Here is a 20,641-nt window from a genome sequence, read left to right on the forward strand (position 1 = left end):
TTTTAAATTCAAGGTAACATTTACCCTAGTCAACTAACATCATTAAGTAGGAGAAACATGATAAGTTCAAAACTAACAGTTCGCTAGTTATTTTTATATGAATTAAAAAATTATAAAAAATTATAAAAACCTGAGCATATCAAAGCACTTTAAAACTTCTAAGCAGAAAATGGTTTAGATGAGACAGAGGTTAAGAGAATAGGTGAAACAATCTAACCAGTTTTCCCAAAGTTGCATAACAATGTTTCAACTCTTAGGCAATAGTTAAAAAGAAAGCTGCAGGAGCAAATGCCATCCTCAACAGACCAGAGTCCAAGTCCTTTGTTCAAATAAGAAAAATCAGGGTCCATGCTGTAATCCCAGCACAGCATGTGGGGGGTGGGGGCAAGTAGCTCAAGGCCAGCTTCATCTGCATATGGAGCCAGCCTGGGCTACACTGGACCCATCTTAAACAAAACATACGCAAAAATGACTCAGAGGGTAAAAAAATGTTTGCTGCCAAGCTGACCAGCTGAGTTCAATTCCTGGAACAACACGATATCAAGTTGTCCCCTTATCCTCTAACATATGCTGTGGTCCATTTGTACCTCCTCACGCAAATAAGAAGTGTAAAAAAAAGAAATAAAAGGTTGCACTTAGTCCTTATGCCTACCTGGAAACAAAAGCAGTTGATTTAACGCGAATAAAATAATAATTCTTAAGTAAAAGAAAAATTCTACACAGGTTTAGAGACTGTTCTCTTATTGAATGACCTTCAGCTTCCCAAATTTAACCAGCTGAAATAAGCTGTGAGAATCATTCAATTTAACCTTTAGAAATGAAGTTGTTGCCTTTTAGTGGTAAAAATCTGCATTTTATCATCAACAGGAAATATGCCTTCAGCTTAGTCTACATATAAGCTAAGTTGGGCATATAAATTGTGGATGTTGGGAGCATATGTGTGCTTTATATAAAAAGGATGACAGCACACACCTAATACAATAAGGAAATACATACACTAACTTGATCTGTTCCTGTCTTCAACCCCCATGTTCTTTCTTCATCTTTTCTATTGCTGTTTTGTTTTTGGAGATATGTAACCCTGGCTGTCCTCTGTAGAGCAGGACAGTCTCGAACTCAGAGTCTGTCTCTGCCTCTCGAGGGCTGGGATTAAAGATGCCCAGTTTAACCCACATCCTTCATGAGATGCAGTGTAGTCAGGAGAGTAGGGCTGAGAGTGCCTAGTGAGGTTCTTCCCAAGACCTCTATTTTCTTGCCCTCTGCCCAAATCATCTCAAACCCTCTTCTTACATCTTTTCCTATCTGTCAGTACTCTTAACTTTTCAATAGGACACAATTATAACTTTTGGTTCAATTGGTTGGCATGCTTTTGTTCTACGATTCCACACAAAACAGCTGTCTCTGGATCCTCCACTCAGAGGTTCTCCAAACCTCCTGCTAACATTGGCATGAGGTTTGCCAGCCTTTCCCCACATCAAGACCCTGGAAATCCTTCATGTCCTTTGCCTGCACTGTGCCTCCCAGATCCACGTCTTTCACACTCTTGTTGGTATTTTCTGCCCCCCCCAAACAAAACAAAACAAAACAAAAAACCAATTCATATTTCACAGAGGAAATGTCTTACCTCTCTGAAGTTAGGCAAATGAATACAGAACTGCTTTATATTTCTATTCAGGAGAAAGACTATCCTATTCAGATAGCATCCAATCAGTAATAAACCCCTTTCATTATGCATCAGTACAGCAATACACTATACTTTTGATAGTGCTGAATGCTTTAGCTATGATAAAGTTATTTTATTATAAAACAATTGTAATTACTCTAAAATTAGGCAGGAGACATGGCAATTTTTTTCTGTTTCAGAAGTATCAATTTGTAAGGGAAAAGTATTTACAGGCAGAGCATAACAAACTGGGAGAGACACCTTTCAATTATTTTCCAATTAAATATTCTGCCCAAACATGCAATTTCTTAGTGTAAATGCCTCATTTATCCAAATAAACCTTTAAACGGACGAGGCAACACTGAAAAAAAAGCACAACATAGCCAACTGGGAAACCCAAAAAGGCTTATACTTTCAACAGTTCTTTGCCTTTTTCTAAGAATTAAATAATAAATCTTGGGGGATGATAAGTGGGGGTAGGGGAGAGGCAGGGAGTGGAACAGAGAAAAATGTAGAGCTCAATAAAAATCAATATAAAAATTATGAGAAAAAAGAACATTTATTTACCTATTTATTTATTGAGACAGGATATTATTATGTTGTCTTTTCTGGCCTGGAACTCTTGACCAGGTTGGACTTGAAAATTACAGAGGTCTGCCTGCCTCTGTCTCCCAGTATTAAGATTAAAGGTGTGCTCCAGGACTCTCGGCACAAATAACAAAGTTTTATGGTAATATCATAATTGTGACTTCAGAAGTGAGGCACGAGAGTGACCTAGGATGGCATATGGCACTTAGGATATGAAATAAAGTGTACCAACCAGAGGCTATAGCTGGGTATCTATTGCAAGGCTGAATTAACTTACAGGTGTAAAATATAATGTTTCTTTTAAAGTTTCAGACAGATTTTTATTACGTCCAATGTATCTTTTAGGTTAGAGGTAAGAATATATTATAGAATCAGAAAATGGCTTAAGAGATAATTAAAATGAAGTGTGTGGAGAAAAGGATTTAAAGATGGCTTGACGAAGCACACATTTTCATTTCATGGGCAAATCAAGAACTCAGGGGCAAGGAAATTGATGCCATGCAAAACTCTGCCCTACTATAGTAAAGAACACAACTTCGGAAAAGGATTTTAAAAATGTCGGCCAGTAGGCCCACAACATAAAATTCAGAAAAATGTAAGGTAAATGTCAAACAGCTATTAGATGGGTCAAAGGCATTTTCCCTAAATATTTTCTTTATGTAGATTACTGACTGAATAGATGTAAGATTATAAATAGTGAGGTCTCAACCATACATGAAGCATTCACTGGTCCATAATGTTAACTAAAAGCATTTTTATTATGCTTAATTGGGTCTTTTCAAAGTTTGGTGCTTTTAGAGTTAATAAAAATTAGATAATTATACAATTTGGAAGAGAAAAGTTCAAGTTTCCTCAATAAGGAGACAAATATAAACCATTGTGCCAGAAACTTATTAACTAAAACAAAAGGTAATATTTTGAATGACACAAAATGTATCTAATTAAAAATCCCATTATTTTACTCAGTAGTTTTTCATAATAGTAAAATACGTTGTTTTTTAAATCTAGCTTTTTTACTTTGTGGTACTGTTTAAAAACATCTAACAGTACTAATAACACCTATGTCCTCTTCTAGGAATTGATTGCATAGTTGAGAAAAAAATGTATTTTAGCAATTAATCCTCTCGGGTGTTTAGTCAAGGTTTTCTCCTATTCTAACATCAGTCTTGCCACTCTGTGACTTCCAATGTTATGCAGAAAATTTTAATTTCATCCAATCCTCTTTGTTAATTCTTGGTTTTATTTTCTTACCATTTGGAATCCTTTTTAACCAGTTATCAAAATACGAAAACAAGTGGCTATTAAAGATGAAAAATGATGAATATTCTTAAACCATCAGATTATACAAATTAAAACTGTATTGAGATTCCATCTTACCTCAGTCTTTCATACACACACAGCACACACAGACACGCACACAATATCAAAATCAAAACCAAATCACAACCCCAAAAGAAGCTGGCAAGGATGTGGGGGGAATCCGTGTATTTTGCTGATAGGAATGTAAATACTTCCAAACATTGAGGAAATCATTATGAAATTTCCTTAAAACAAAACAAAATGAAAAGCTACAGCATGTCTAAGTCGACACCCGTGTTTACTACAGCACTATATTCCCACAGTCTCACTATGAACCAGCTCAGTGCCAGGAATGCTCCTTGATTCTAAGGGATCTAAACAGAGGGCTTCCTGGGGGCAGTTAAGTAGCCCTCCTCCAAGGGAACAAAGGTTTAAAACAGCTATGGTTCAAAGCCAAAAAATAAAATAAACAAACAAATAGCAGAACTCATACATCAGCATGATGCCAGAGAAGAAAGGATAAAATATGGGGTGTGTATCCTGTGTGTATGTGTGTGTGTGTGCGTGCATGTGCATTTAAATCTGTGTGAGTTGTGCGTGCATGCACACTCTGTGTGAATACACATATGGGTAGGTACTGATAGAAGTTAGAAGAGGGCATCAGATCCCCTGGGGCCGCAGTTACAGGAAGTTGTGCGCTGTCCTACATGGGTGCTGAAAACAGAACTTAGGTCCTCCAAAAGAGCAGTATGAGCCCCAGACCACAGAGTCATTTCTCCAGCCTCCACAAAAGAATGTAATGAACCATCAAGAACGGCATTATGTCATTTGCAGGAAAACTGTTATCACAACCTTTTGCTACTTACTCTTAGATTTTATACAGATACAAAATGCTATGTGCATAACCATCACACACACACACACACACACACACACACACACACACGGCATGAAAAGAAAACTGCCCATTAAACTTACCACTTTCTACAACGAATACATGCCAACTAATAGGAACTTCTGAAAAAGGATAAAATGTCCGGTCTCTACTCTGAAAAGAGCTTACAACACATACACAGGTGAAAGGGGAGCATAAATCTGGTTAACAGGTGTACTGACAGAGAAATCTTCCTGGCGTAGACGTACAGATTGACTGTTCTTTTCCGCTTTTCACCTACTTCTAGTAGATTCAATTAAAAACAAAGTTTTTCTGTGTAAGGGGGAAAAGTGCATTCTTACAACTAACATTTAAGACTAATTCAGTTTTGCCCAGATAAACTCAACAATCACTTAGGTCAGATAATGTCCCTCCAGCTCTCTGGAATAAATCTGTTTTTACCTTTTGAGACAAATATTTTTGATGTTGAATAGGCTGTAAAAGGATGTGGAAAACATCATGGGAAGCTGATGTGGAATCTGTTCTATGACTCAATCAAAGGGTTTTAAGCAGAGTGCTTCCCAGCACAGATGACAAACTAAGCAGCCCTTTTCAAAGGAATGAAGGTTTAACAAGACCATTATGGTTCTAAGTCAGAAAGGTACAAAATAAACAAACCTCACACATCAGCCTGGTGTGAGAATTTAAAACTGTGTTCCTAGTAAGGCGGGTCACGCTGTAAAAATGCCTCGAAGTCATGCTCTTCAACAGATTAATAAAGCGTACCCACAATTCCATGCAGAAGTGGGAACAGTTGATAAGAAGCTTACAAAGCAATGAAACAACCCCACAGAGAAACATCTTCATGGTACTTATGATGTAGATCTTGGTGTACCAGGGGATTCAAAGCCTTCCTAAAGCAATATTCAGTGCTTACTCCTAGCCTCATTCTGTAGCTTTACAATTCGAGTACTAAGGTAAACCACACGTGAACACTATATTTACCATGTGGGAAAATGAATACTCCCACCAGAGAGTTATTTGTGACAGTTCTCTGCATTGTTTCTGCACGACATCTTATTTAATTCTCCTGCCCCACCCCTCACCAGTCACTCATTTATACTAGTGTTTTTTTCACGAATACAAATCCAGTTTGCCTTCCTATGCCCACTGACAAAACTCTAGCTCCAGCCACTATTCACTTGTCAGGCCACCCTGAATAAATTGTGGTCATTGGTGTACAGTCTCACAGGACTCTGCTCAAACCCCACTGTAATTCTATAAACAACTGTATATGTCCATAGAAATACATCTGTCTGATTTAATTCTCAATATCCAGCACTATGTTTAGCATTTAAAACGCTCTTATGAAATACATTATTCATTCAATGATCTACATGAGAAATGCACTAAATAACAACAAGTCTAAGATGGCACACGTTCCATGTCAAGATGGCACACGTTCCATGTCAAGATGGCACACAGTCCATGTCAAGATGGCACACGTTCCATGTCAAGATGGCACACGTTCCATGTCAAGATGGCACACGTTCCATGTCAAGAGAGATATAAAGCAATGGAAAAGACCTTGAGGATAAGGAATCTGAAACAGAAATACTACAAATGATGACAGCTATCACAGAGGACTTTCCGTGTGCTGAGTAGACTGCTAAACAATTTAGTAACAAATAACACATAGTCTCAACCATTGCTCTCTGTTGGGCTCTTGTTCTGACAATTGTTCAGAATACTTTGCACGTATTAATTAATTCAATCATACCACAATCTAAAGAAGCAAGTGCCATCATTGCACCCATTTTACAGACAGGAAAGCTAAAAGAAACAGTAATTTCCTTAGGGTGACAAAGTAATATGTAATGGAGTCCTGACTTGCATTTCAATAATCTGACACTAGAGCCTATGCTGCTGCTAATGCTGATTCTATTCTAGAACAGCACACTCTTAAAAAATCCATTTACAAGCCTACTTAGAGTTACTAACCAGTAGTTAATTCTGAACTTACTGAGCTAGTATCAGTTTTTTTTCCAAATAGATGTTCACTCCTTGAAATGTGTTACTTGATAAATCAAATCTAAATAAGGCACTGTAAATAAGCACGGAAGTGACTCGTTCCTGTTAGCGGTTTAGAAGCTAATAAAGAGAGTACCAACTTTAAGTTTCCTATTTATCAACATATACAAAGTTGTAGTAACATGGTTAGGTAAGTGCTAAAGACGGACATGATCAGAGGGCAAAATGGACGCAAAGGGACATAAACAAAAGGAAGTAGAACAAGGGTCCTAATGAAGAAGAGACAACATTCAAAAAAGAAATTTTCTGCCTGTGGTAAAGAGTGAATGCAATTGTCTCAGAGTTTCTACTGCTGTTAAGAGACACCATGGCCACGGCAACATTGAACGGAAAACATTTAACTGGGGTGGCTTACATTTTCAGAGGTTCAGTCCATTATCATCACGGTGTGACATGGTTGCATGCAGGCCGACATGTTGCTAGAGAGGGCTGAGAGTCCTACATCTTGACTCAAAGGCACTAGGAAGTAGTCTCTCTCACGTGAGCATAGGATATCTCAAAGTTCATCTCTACAGTCACACACTTCCTCCACCAAGACAATACCATCCTCCATCACAACAATAAGCCACAACTCCTAAACTCCTGTAATGCCACTACCTTGGGGGGGGGGGGCATTTTCTTTCAATCACCACAGCAATCAAAGTCCTTAATCTGAGAAAATTCTCCTGTAGGCCAGGGAAATGAATAGGCCAGACTGAGTGAAGCTTCTATGTACGTTGCAGCAGTGCACAGGAGAACACAGGTCTTTCTCCAGATTAGAAACCCCACTAACAGCTTATGCTCTCAGAACCTTCCAAATCCAATGTAGTATCAGAAATTCTAGAACTTCCTCCTGAAAACACAACTTCCTGAAGAACAGAGCCACAAAGGTACCCGGATCTCTATTTCAAGAATATCTGGATGTTTGCAGAGTTTCCAAAATTCTGTGTGACACAGTCTTTAGGGAATATGTTGGAAACATGCTAAATAAAGGCTTAAAATACAAGCAAGCAGAATGTCTATGCTAGTAAAATGACTTGCTTTGAAACGTTTACATAAGCGATAGCCACAGGACAAAATGAGTTCAATCTAGGCCTAAGTAGTTACCATGATGAAGCAGAGAGTGGAGCCAGGGTGGCACAGAAATACCTCAAGTTCAATCACATCACTTGTGGACACGAGATACAACAGAATCCAGTCACACACCTCAACCCAGGAACCAGGAGTGCTAGTGAATGCCTTCAGAATACCCTAACATTTATTTACTTATACCATATTGGGTTCATGAAACAGATTCATGGAGCAATATCCATGTGCTCAAAGAATGGAAGAGGAAGAAGATCACGAACCACTGATTATAGAATCTATATGTAGAAGTGCTTCTCTCTGGAAAGAAATACTACTTGGTTCAGAAAAAAATACTCCTAGACTCCAAATTTTCTTGCAAATTTCTTTGAACAAAGGAAAGGTTATGCCTTAGTTAACTGAAATGGGATGTCTGCTTCAGTTCTGGCTCTAGTTCCTAAGGTCCCTTCATTATAGACTAAGTCGTAAGATGAACTGAAGCCTTTACTCCTTAAATTGTTTTGGGTCATGGCATTTTTATCACAGCAATAGAAAACAAACTTGGACAGAACTTGATATTATGGAGCTCATCCATGTGCACTCATGAGTAAAGTCAAATTTAAACAAGAAATCAGAAGGAGCATGGAAGAGTTTATTATCACTCATTCATTCGTACTGGAAGGAGACTTTTCTATAACACAATTTATGGCAGTAACATATTAAGGTTACTGAATATGTAGGGATCAAAATGTCTTCCTCGTAAGAGGTGACAAACAAGATCCTTGTGTGATCTGCTTCCAGGAAGTCACGTGACCCAGCATTTCTTCAGAGGTATTAAGCAGCAGAGCTGGGACACAGCCAACCAGTGGTCAAGATACTGTACCTTGCCTTCGATTTCCAGATTTCCTACCCTAACTGCTGTATTAACTTGATGTTTCTTCCAACAAAAGCCTGTGGATGAGTGCTAGGCAAAGTGGGGTGTATCTATATCCCATTACTAAGGACAGAGGCAGGAGGATTCCATGATTCAAGTCAGCCTGAGCTACCAAATGAGACCCTGTCTCAAATATCCAAAGGCCTGAGACCAAAAACAGTGGTATCAATCATCTCTAGACCGCAACCCTGACAAATCTGAATGAACAGAATGCCATTCCAAGAAGGTATATAGAATCAGACACTTTGTGGATGAAAGAAATATTCACGTTATAAAGCTTCATTTTAATCCATTTACTTACGAGGGAAAACAGATTCAGGAGAGTGAGGAGCAGACTTTTACAGGTCACTAGGAACGCTGAAGAAAATTTTTACTTGAAAATATCTAGAGTAGAAACATTGAATTTGAAGCTATTTCTCTCACAGAGCACAGTTCGGCTATGTCTCTAAAAGGACCACATGTCTTCAGGAATTACACAAGCCATATTCTCTCTTTACAAAGGGGCAAAAAGGACCAGGAAAAATAAATCAACAAAGAGAAACTCACAGAATCGTTAACACCCCGGAAGAATTTGTAAGGGTAACAGCCAGCATTCTATTGGAAGTACACGAAGGGATCTTCCTGCTCATTTCAAAGTCTTGAACAATTGCCCTGATAATACTCAAAACTAAATAAAAGCCAGAGCCCATGTCCTAAATTTGGTGCCCTACATTGTACAAAGAACACAAAAGAAATACAACTCAGTCAAAAAAATGTATTAAAACTCTCTAAGAAGTACTTAAACACAACCACCACTGACTGTAGTCGATGCTGAAATATAATCCTGTGAAAGTTCTCATGGAAACCATAAATGCTTTCTGATTTATTTGGAGGAGAGTGTGCCCTTGCAATCCTAGGGAATTTAACAAGGGCTAAAAAAAAAAAAAAAAAAAAATAAATAAATTAGCTACAAAAGACTCATGTGGCTCTATAGACCAATCCTCTCTTCTGCCACAAACCAACAGAACAATGCCCTCCACCATGAGTATGAGGGCAAATGACTAATTCAACCTTACTGCCACAATCGAGGTGGTCTTGATGACATCCAAATCTTTCTACAGAGATAGTAGGAGTGGGGTTCAAAGAAGCGAGATGGAAAGGAAGTGGAATTGGGAGAAAGAGGGACAAAAAGAAAAGAAAAATGATAAAACAAAAAAACCCAAGGAAATACAGAAAAGGTGTGCATAATACTGCACGCACATAATCCCACCTGTCTTGCTGAGGCGGGAAGACGGCAAGGCCAGTCTGGGATAGTCCTGTTTCAAAAACAGAACAAAATAAACGTCTCAGACCATCTCTGCAGCCTGGGAGAGGCTGTTAAGCTAGCAGTCCCCTTGCCGTTATAGATGCCGAGCACTGCGGAGTTGTGGGGCATGGTTTTGTGTGGAGAGAATCCAAGTCAATTACATGCAACACAGTTGAACCGTTTCAAGAAAGAAGAAAATAGAGAAAGAAGTATCTTCTCCTAGGTTAGTAAGAACTTGAGCTTCAAAAGCATGGGTACAAGAAAGACAGGAGAATAACAATGCTACTGCTATAGCTTCTGACCAAGGTACAACCTTTCTTTATGGAGCACAACATGCTTGCCCTAGAGAATATGGAGTCGACAGTGAGCTAACTCTTTTTGTTTGCCCAGGATGGCAAATATACAGTACAGTAGCATGGCTAGTATGGAAATATAGCTCTCACCCCAGGCCACTCCTCTAAGCCAGGGAAACCCCACTAAGAAGCACAGGTCTTGACCTTGGGCCATCTGTACAGTAATTTAGATCCTAGCTGGCCCCAAAGACAATTAGGACATGCTGTGGGATTAAGGCAGAGGAAGGGAAGAAAGAGATCTTAAAAATAAAGTTCAAAGAATAAGCACTTGTATCATTGTCAGTGCTTATAAAGAATAGAAGGGCAGCTGAATGGAATTCTAGAATCTGAAGAGAGGAAGAAGGGGCCGAAAGATACACTAGGGGAACTGCAGTGGGCATGACTTAACAGAGTCCTGATAAGGTTTGCTCCTTGACTGGACTTATCAAGAAACTTCTCTCCCTCCAACTCTTTCAACATTAAGAAGTAATTTTTGTTTTTATATTTACTCGCTTGTGCGTGCCACTGTGTGAGTGTACCAGCAGAGAACAGCTGACAGGAGGCAGTTCTCTCCACCTACCACGTGGATTCCGGGGATCAAGGTCAGGTCATTAGTTTGCTGGGAAGTGTCCTGCTGAGCTATCTTGCTGGCCATCTTTTTAATATTTTTCAGCCAAAAAGAATAAATATGCTTCTTATTCTTCCATCAAGATTCAGCTCCATGTGGAACTGGGGAAAGTTAACACTAAGTGCCCAAAGTCTACTATAGAACGGAAGACAGTTTGTGGTATCTCAGGAGAACAAAAGCCGTGCTGCACAAGAAAATCAGAAAAGGGAGGAAGAGCTTCCCGGGAAAAAAAAAAAAAAAAAAACCAAACCAACAAAACAAACAAACAAAAAACCCCACACAAAACCATTTCTACAAACCTGCCTACTTCAACAGAGGACTACTAACTTTCCAATTCAAGACCTACTGGTTCACCCTGGAAGTCTTCTTCTTTCTATGGTTCAATTCACTTCAGGAGTAATGAGCCCATGATCTGATTTTCTCAAATCTTGTCCCCTGCAAAGCTAGCCCTTGTACCACTCCAGACTAAACTCCCACACAATTCTATCACTAATATTTGTGTCTTCAATAGAATCAGCCAGAGAGAGAGATATTTAAAAACAGTATGAAAACTGGGCAATAAACAGACATAAGTTGACAAATGTCCAACAATGCCCGGCAGTTCAACAAGTGAATAAGTGTGAAATTAACAGTTTTCATCATAATATCAGAAGATCCCCCATTCTAGCAGTACAACACACCTTGCTGTTTACAGAAACATGATCAGACAGGCAAATACTCCAACTTCTTCTGATCACCAAATAACTAACAGATGAACCGATAATCAAACACGCAATCATTAAAACTCTTCACGCACCAGAGTAGAAAGACCAGCGATGACAGGAGAGGAGACAAGACTGGAGAGGGCATAGGCTCTCACCTCTCTTTGTGTTACCAGTCAACAACACTCCATCATTAAAATTCCTCAAGCATCAAAACAAAGAGAGCAGAGATGACAGGGAGGAACTCTCAAATACACACTGACTCACTCTAACTCCCTAAGCACAAACGGGAGAGGAAGCGATGGAGGCAGAGGAAGCAATGTGTACTCACAGTGCTGGCTGCCCTCAAAGGGTGGGAAACTTGTGCTCTCTCACTTTGGAATTCTCACTGATTTGTTTCATCTACCAGAACAACAGTTGGCCATGCACCAGCCCTATTTTATTACCTGCTTCACACTCTGTATCTACAGGAGACAGTATTTATGGCAGAAAACGCTGTAGCAAAACCAACAATACTGATATGTAAAGTTCAACTTTTTTACACTAGCAAGGAAAGGAGAAGAGACAGGATCAGGAAACAACTATACTTACTGACAATGAAAGTGTGGATGTGTGACTGGAACAGGCCGCATAGAACTGCCTTTTAAACAAAAAGAGATGCAGAACCAGGCCAGACAAATTTGTGCTTGGATTCACATTAGGGGTATTAGGCCCTGAAATGAAACCAGACTTTAAGAAGGTAAATAGCTGGTGCTTATAAAAACCTACTTTCTATACCTGGAAAAACAAGAAAATATAGAAAGTTGTCACTTCTTGTTTATGAGACAGTGTCTCACTGTGTAGCCCTGGTTGGCCTGGGTCTCACTACGTAGACCAAGCTGGCCGAATTCACCGAGCAATCCTCATGAGTCTGCCAGTTCATTAGTCGATATTTTAAGACCTAAGTTACTGGCCTGGTAGTGAGGACTCTTCCTTAGAGGTCACCCTGAAAATTAGTGTAAAAGATACAGATGAGCCAGTTTTTAAACAAGGCATAGACAAACAGAGGTCTATCAAATTGGTATTACACAGGTGAATTGTGTATCTTATAGAAACTCAACCTAATGCTAAATAGAATCTGCCATTCATAAACCTAGAATAGCCCAGGCCAGTGTCTCATTTCCTAAGAGTTCATTCATTTCTCACTCTCATGCCTAGGTCCTTATTTCCTACCACACACAGTCAGCCAACGCATGCTCATCCCTGGCCTTGTGAAATTAAAACTCCAAGAGAAGATGTATGAAGAATGGGCACAGACTTAACTTCCAAAGTGAGACACAGTTAACTCCGGGACAAAACCACAGGCTATTTGTCTACAGTCATGACAGGACGTCTTCTGCAGAGCACATTTCCTGAGTGTCTTTAGGACACAAAGCATATACTTATTCCTATTTTATTTTTTTTCTCCAAGGATACGCACTGTGGTGGGAGGAGAATGGAGGGCAGCATTATGCATAAATAACAGTTTGCAGTAAATTATTTTGGCAGCATAGTGCATATACTGTCAGCTCAACAAAACCTTCCATTTATCATGACCTAAAACTGAAAGTGATAGTCAATCTGGGGCCGTACGGGAGCACAGCTGAAAATTTAAGAGATTAAGAAACTTTTATGAAGCTATTATGTAAGTGTACATCACACAGTCATTACTACAGGGGTCTATGTTCCATCAGCAGCACACTGCTCACCCATGACCCTACATGCCTACCTGTCCCCCAGACAGCAAAATTGCTGGCATGCTCTAGGGAGCAGAAAACCAATACTTCTCACTTAAATAGCACAAGGGCACTCAACTCATACTCATACTTAACACTGTGATGAAGGGACAGGGAGGTGAGAAAGGGGAAAAGACAAACCTCCTTTATTACACAGGCCACCAAAAATTGCAGTCGTAGCTGAATAATCTGTGATTCAAGCAGACAAGGTCATATCTGACATCTATTTAAATTGAATAGCTTTTCACTTCCAGTCTTCTACCTGCTCAAGCTTTCCTCTTTTATTTATGTGGTCACTGAGGGACATTTAACTGGCATTTATTTTTAAATAACTTAAGAGCAAACCATTTTTTCCAATATACAGACAAAAAAGAGAATAAAAATAGATCCATAAAAAAGCCACAGTTTAAGGGTGAGTCGGTGGGTTAGGAATAATAATGTAAATAATGAACATTAAAAATTGAAGGGAAGTTTGCACAAGTACCATCGATAGCAGCAATCACAACTAAAGGGCTAAAAAACACCAGAAAGCATCATGATCAGGGGCATCACTGAAGAGTTCCTGATGCTGTGCTGTGAGGGCCTCGGGAAATCTACCTCTACCCCACTAACGTTCCTGCCAGAGCAAAGTCTGTAGCAGGAATGTAAACTTGGGCTACCTAACCTCAAGCTGTTTGTTTATTTGGGAGAGGTGCAGATGATCATACTAGTGTGATTTACTAATTTGTTTAAAACATGTTTTTAGTTTTAAACGATATAGTTTCCCAAGGTTTAATTCAGCTCTGGAAAGGTCCTGGAGTGTCAGTTTTACATAAACATTTCCACAGGCAGATGGTTCTCATGTAGAGGAGCTTCCACTGTGTTTTACAAAATGAGTATTTATAAAATGTTTTTCTCTGCAGCTGAACAGTCCCCAGCCTTATGATACCAACCTCTTCAGCTATTAAGAAAAATATTGTTGAGAGTACCACAGAACATACGTATAGAAACTAAAAACATACATACAAGAATAACTCGCAGGCCAGACCCCAGACGAAACAGGCTGAATAGCAGAGTACTGGATGCATCACCCCTGGCAACAATGAACCTTAGCACATGCACCCAGACACTAGCTAATGGCTGGAAGGTCATTAGCGGGTAGTTTCTTGACCTCTCAGGATTCTAAGACACACACACACACACACACACATTATCATTGCATCTCACCTACTAGAAGAGACCATAACTTAGAGACTACTCCTAGCTCACATGACATAGACAACCCTGTTTAATCTGCTACCTAAGCTAACTGCCTATGTTGAAAGAAAAGCTCACTGGAGTCCCACTGTTTCTAATAGGTATGAGGGCACCCACACAACAAAGATTTGGCCAGACACATTTACAATAAGCCACCAATACAAAAGGCTGTAGCCAGGCATGTAAACATGGCACAAGGAGAGGACATTACACTCAAGTTCTTCTAAGCGCTAGAGGAGTTGGTTTGTACTGGTATTGTCATCTTGAGGCCCAAGGCACATGCCTTGCATGTCTATGTTCTGATTCACTGGTTCTTTCTCCTTCGGTTCCAGGTACACTGTGGTCCCTCTCACCTGATGGCACATACCAATCCCCTGTTTGGTCATTACTGAGTACAGGCGTTTAAAAGGACAGTGTGTATCCTGGGCGGCTTCCCTGGTCACCAGAGTGAAATCAACACTGCATCCTTCAGCACCCCTCAGCTGCCCTCACTTCTCTTTCCACCTGAATGCAGGTTCTCTGTCTCTCTCTGCCTCTCACACATCACTGTTAGATTCACAGTGCCTACAGCAGTTTCCACGAGGAGTAGGCACTCACTAAGTATCTTGTAGGAAAAGCCCTCTTAAAAAGCAGGGCGCTGCTCAGTCTGAGGATATCTTAAACAGGCATGGGTAAGTGTTCACAGCAAAACACTGCTAGGGACATAGCCTGCTGGGGATTCAGAAGTATTCTTCACCGATTCTTCTATATATCTTCTATATTTATTATCTCTTAGCACAGTCACATAGTCCTCTGTTCTGTCCACCTGACAGGCAAGTTGTGAGAAAAAAACTCATTAAGAAGTCACAAGTAATTCTTATACTTTCTCTCATAACCTACACTTGACCTTTTATCATGAAGAATTCTCATTCACAGAATAGGTTAAAAAAAAGCTAATTTTACTTCAGTATGACAGGGAAGTATAAAGTATCGTCTAAACTCACAACACTTAAAGACTACAAGCAACATAGAGACAGCTCAGGTGAATAAATAGAATGGAGGTTTAAAATTATCCTTTTCCATAATGTAAGCCAGAATTGTTATACAAACACGAGTGGGGGGTGGGGATCAGATTTAGGGCCTGAAAAGCACAGAGCTACAGAAAGCACATAAGTGGAGTCCTTCATTGAGTAAGAAGCACACAGGCTCTTGGAGGCTCTGAGGCCACAGCTGGATTCAAGGGCACAACTCACCCCAGAAATGTCAGCAACTCGGTGGATGGGCACTTCCTTCTTGCTGTGCAATCCTTTGCCATTCTTAATAGCTCTGTAAGGGCAGAAGAGAAAAACCCATTAGGAGAAAACCCACAGCAGAGAGAGTCAGGGGTATGGGAGGGGAAGGAACAGGACTGCTGACATAAGATGCACCACTACACAAACCCGGGATACCCTGCTGAGCAGCAGTCACTGACAGAGATGGAGGAAGCTGCCCCTCTTACCAGCCCAGTTACCAGCTAGCAATGCCTGGTAATCAGAGAGCTCCCTTACTTGTTTCCAAATTAGAGGCATTGTTCTGGGCACAAAGGAAGAATAAGTAGGAAGTGCACACTCCTAAGAAGCACAAGTAATAATGTTTCGGTGCTTAATCACATGAAACATTTTAAATGTAAAATATGTAGCTAGTGTCCCAATTCTAATGGAAATAAGTTCCTCCCAGGTAAAAAGATAAGTTGCCTGGAATGAAGCAATACTGTATAGAAAAGGCATTTAAAACTGAGGAAAAAATTAGTGAGAACTATATAACTGATAGTAAGCATCATTTGAATTAGTTGTGGGTGGTAACAGCAGATTTCACAAATCTGACCATAGGTGGTTGGTAGCAACCTTCCACCTCTTAACTACCCAGCACTACTAGACATGGTTACTGGTGAACACAGAAAGTCACAATTAGGCCCTTCCGCTACTAGAGAAGGCCCATGTGGGTACTGTTAGCTACAGACCTAAGTATAGTAAAGGTTCTAGTCTTAGTAGGGTTTCTAGGTTCTAAGAAAGCATGGAGAAAGTTGCTAGAGCAGGATCAGCGCTGTGTATGTACACTTGGTTTCACTTCCTCCTCGGGTCTGCACATAGAGGGTAGCAATGCTTCTCTAAAGAGGTTATTCTCGGGGTGGGGGAGGGGGTGTCACACCTTGTTAACCTAACCTCAACAAACCAAATCAGGGAGGCACTGTTCAGCACCACCTAGAATGGCCACACTTCTTACCTGCAGCTGGTGCTTTGACAATTCAATAAGCCATACCAGGTATTCTGTCACTCACTCAGCTGACTTGAAATGTTTTTCCAAAAGAACAGAATGAAGCTTTCATTTTTTGTGTGTGGCTGTTTCCAACAGTGAACAGTTTCTGAGGGAGATTCTTAAGTGGTATAGCTTCTTGTAAGTGAGTAGTACAAGACCCATGAGTGGCATAGCTTCCTGTGAGTGAGTGGAACAGCTACCTGTAAGCAAGTTGGTATAGTGCCAGTGAGAGAAATAGCTTCCTCTAAGTGCGTGGTTGGTATAGAGCAAGTGAGTGGAATAGCTTCCTGTAAGTGAGTGGTATAGCTTCCTGTAAACGAGTTGGTAAAGTATCTCTAAGTTTGCATAGGGGGGAATTAACGGTGGTATAGATGTTTGCCATGGCTCCTGTAAATAACTTCAATAAGCTCACGGGTTCATCGAGACAGACTTATGTAACACTCTATGGCTTGTGGCTATCCTCCCTCTCTGGGGTGAATACTTATCTATTTTAAAAAATTGTGCTTATGTATTTAACATGTTTGTGTGAGCATGTGTACATATACCTTTAGAGGTTAAAGGGCAACTTGGGAAGTAGGTTTTTCACCCACCAAGTGAATCAAGGGAATAGAACCCAGGTTGGCCATCATGTTACAGCAGGGAATGGGATCTTCCTCCAGGAGATATGCCTTTTCTCCTTCCATTAGACTTAGTGCAGTCAGGCAGGTCAAGGACCTGGTTGGGAAACCACCCCAAGAGAGGCAGGTTCACCTTAAGATGCAGTACTTTTTCTTTCTAGTATTCCCATCTCCTAGTGCAGTCCCTAGGAGCTGCCAACGGGTTTGGCAGGGTCTATCTGCCCTACTGAGTCCTGACTCAGAAGGACTTAACTTCTTCTTTTGGATGCTGGCCATATGCTACATATGCTTTGGAATTCCTCATACTTTGGGCTTCTTTATTCTTTTGTAAAGCTCCAATCACTGCCACTGGGTCAACCTCTTGGGCTTATCTTTTCCACTCACCTCCTCTGGGCAGCCAAAGAATTAGTTTTCCTACGTGTGCTTTCTTTTAAACCTAAGTAAATTCTTGTACTTCTGTTTCAGTCTTGTCTTAATTTTTTTCATTAAAGAGACTAAGAACCCGATAGCAGGCACCTGACTTCCACTATATTATATGGTGGGTCAATTGGAACAACTCAAGATTTCTCTTAATACTTCTTTCCTTCATTTAAATCTTTTGGTCAGCGGAAAAAACAAACCTGTTGCTACAGACCTAGAAAGAATCAATTCACTCAGCTACTTAGATCCCAAACAAAGGCCAAGAGGAAACTGAATGGAAATTCTTTTATTGTTGATGATAATGGCAATGGCAACCAAACCCAGGACCTCAGACATGCTAGCAAGTGTAATAACCTAAGTTAATGGACCCTTAGCTCCAAGGAGAAATTTTTATACTAACAATTTACTTTCACAGGCACCTACCATGTGGTCACAATTATTCTATGATTTCCAAACCACAGCCTTTAATTCAATTTTCTCTTACATACTGTACATATGTGCTCTTCCAGGTTCTTCACTTGAAAATTAAAAGAGCAGTCATATACTTGGAGCTAAGGAGATGGCTCAGTGGTTAAGACCATTTATTGCTCTTGAAGATCAAAGTTTGGATCCCAGCACTCAAGTCAAGTGGCGCAAAGCAACTCTATGACTCTAGCTCCAGGGGATCCAACACCCTCTTCTGGCCACTGAGGGCAACCCATTCATGTGTACATACATATAAAGAGACATAAAAATGAATAAAAAAATAAGAGTGGTCATTTATCAGTAGTCAGTCTCAAAAACAAATACCACAGCTAAGGAAGATGTCTCATGCTTATAATCCTAGCATTTGGGAGAGGGTAGCAGGAGATTGGGAGACCAAAGCCTTCCATTTGTGCAGTAAGTTTGAGGCCAGTCTTGGCCACATGAAACTATGCTACAAATAACAACAGCAAACAAAAACATCCTGTTTTTAAAAAAGAAAAAGAGCTGCTACATCAGTAATTCTAAAGCTAAAGCTGAGTTTGGAGGTCAGGTAGTTTCCATGAACTCTGAAATGGCAGTGAAATTATATACACAAATACTGTGTGTGCATGTGCACACATGTAACTTTAGTGTGGAGCTGTAACTGGCAAAAAACAAATCTGCATTGCTTCCTGTTCTAGTCTTCCTTCCTACAGCTAAACTTCAGGCCCTTTGAGGGCTAGTTAGGATAATGTCCTTAATGTTTGTTATAGACCACAGATTTGTATTTTCATTATTACAGAAGCACAAGGCCATATAGTTCAGTTAAAGTGTGCCTAGTAAACCTGAACAAGTAAATAGGTGGGTTTTTTTTTTTTTTTTTGGTCTGTTTCTTTGTGTACCCTTGCTGTCCCAGAATTTGCTCTCTAGACTAGGCTGGCCATGAACTCGGAGACCCCCCTGTGTCTACCTCCCAAGTGCTGGGATTAAAGTCACGTACAACCACAGCCTGGCAATAAATGTTTCTGTAGAATGTTGAAAATTCTTCAAATTACAGACATGGATCATGCCAAAGTTACCGAAGGGCAACTATATGAGGACTGCTGGCTCCTGTGGATGTGGTGTCATGATTCGTGCTCTAGGGCAGAGTACAAAAGAACCCCATCTCCTCACATGTGCCCCCTCCCAGAGCTCTGACCACCGTAAACAATAAACGGAATGACTTAGAAGAAGTAAAAGTAATCTCAACAAAAAGGTTACAAATTAGAACAAAGAGCGCCAGCCCTCCCACTGTTTTGAGCCACGCTGATACAGCATTTCAGCATGAACCAAACACAGAGATTCTTGAAACATAGTCCAAAAACCCATTTGGCCTTGGCAGCTGAGAAAGCAATAGGATTCTGCGCTTCAGAAGTGAGGCATACAGCAGACACAGGTGCAGAATGACAGGTGTGTCTGAGTGTATGCGGGGGACCTCTAAGATTATGCAGCTGCATTTTCAACAACATGAGCATTACTGATAAGACAGACAGAAAAGATGGAGAGCACACAAACTGGAAAAGAGGAAATTGAGTCCTGTGGTCTAGGGAGGTGGGCGGACTAATGAGTCAGTAGATATGATGACTCGGGGTCACACGAAAGAAATGAAGGCACATGCTGCTGTGCGAGGCATGACAGCGGGACCGCAGAGAGAGGAAAAAGGGAAAGGAAGGATTATGAGCTCATGCAGAGGGATGGTCACACAGTTGCTAAAGATAAGCAAATGCTACTGGTCTCAGATTAGGACCAAAGGAGTATTAGTACTAGGTAGAAATAAGTGGTCACCAAGGAATCACAAAGGCTCAGAAAGCAGATTACTTAAAACTGCCGGAGTGACACTGCTTTACAGTTTTTGCTGTCCTCATTACAAAATTCACCATAAGAAAAAAATAGGAAATGACGCATGATTCTATTCTAATGTCTTCTGAGAGCTAAAATACACATATCTCCCATTTATACTTAAAAAATGGTACCACTGTGGATAAGTTTTTTGGGCACATGGGGTTTTTTTTTTCCCCCATAACAAATGGGTAAATGAACACTTCTCTATGTCACTATTTCTTCATTTTTAATGGTTCTACAATAAATCCATCTCATGGATCCATGGTTCAGAATTAAACAATCATCTATTGTTAGATATTTCTATGAATAGATTACTTGCATTATTATAAATGATGCCACAAGGAATAACTTTTAAATAAACTGGTGGGCAGTTTGTGAATTATCTCCTAACATAAATTCAGAGGCATAAAACCACCGCTATGTCACAGAGTGAGGAAGAAGAGATTTATCTTCTGTACCTCCCTTTCCCAAAGGAAAGTGGACAGAACACACTAGCTTCTACAGACACGAATGGTGGATGCTCCTAGATTAGAGAATGACTTTCACATGCAGCTTACTCCTTAAATGTATCTTTGC

The 20,641-nt window shown here is 40.2% G+C and overlaps 1 protein-coding gene across 1 annotated transcript in view; it reads right to left on the reverse strand.

Moving 5' to 3' along the window:
• Positions 1 to 20,641, reverse strand: part of Snd1 (staphylococcal nuclease and tudor domain containing 1) — a 399,970-nt gene that overhangs the window by 150,176 nt on the left and 229,153 nt on the right. The window contains exon 14 of the mRNA XM_050141445.1: positions 15,662 to 15,734. Within this exon, the coding sequence (XP_049997402.1) occupies positions 15,662 to 15,734 (73 nt within the window). The remainder of the gene's footprint in view (positions 1 to 15,661; positions 15,735 to 20,641) is intronic.

This window comes from Alexandromys fortis, unplaced genomic scaffold, assembly GCF_014885135.2.
Source record: "Alexandromys fortis isolate MF-2015 unplaced genomic scaffold, M_Fortis_MF-2015_v1.1 scaffold_44, whole genome shotgun sequence".
NCBI classification, from domain to species: Eukaryota; Metazoa; Chordata; class Mammalia; order Rodentia; family Cricetidae; genus Alexandromys; species Alexandromys fortis.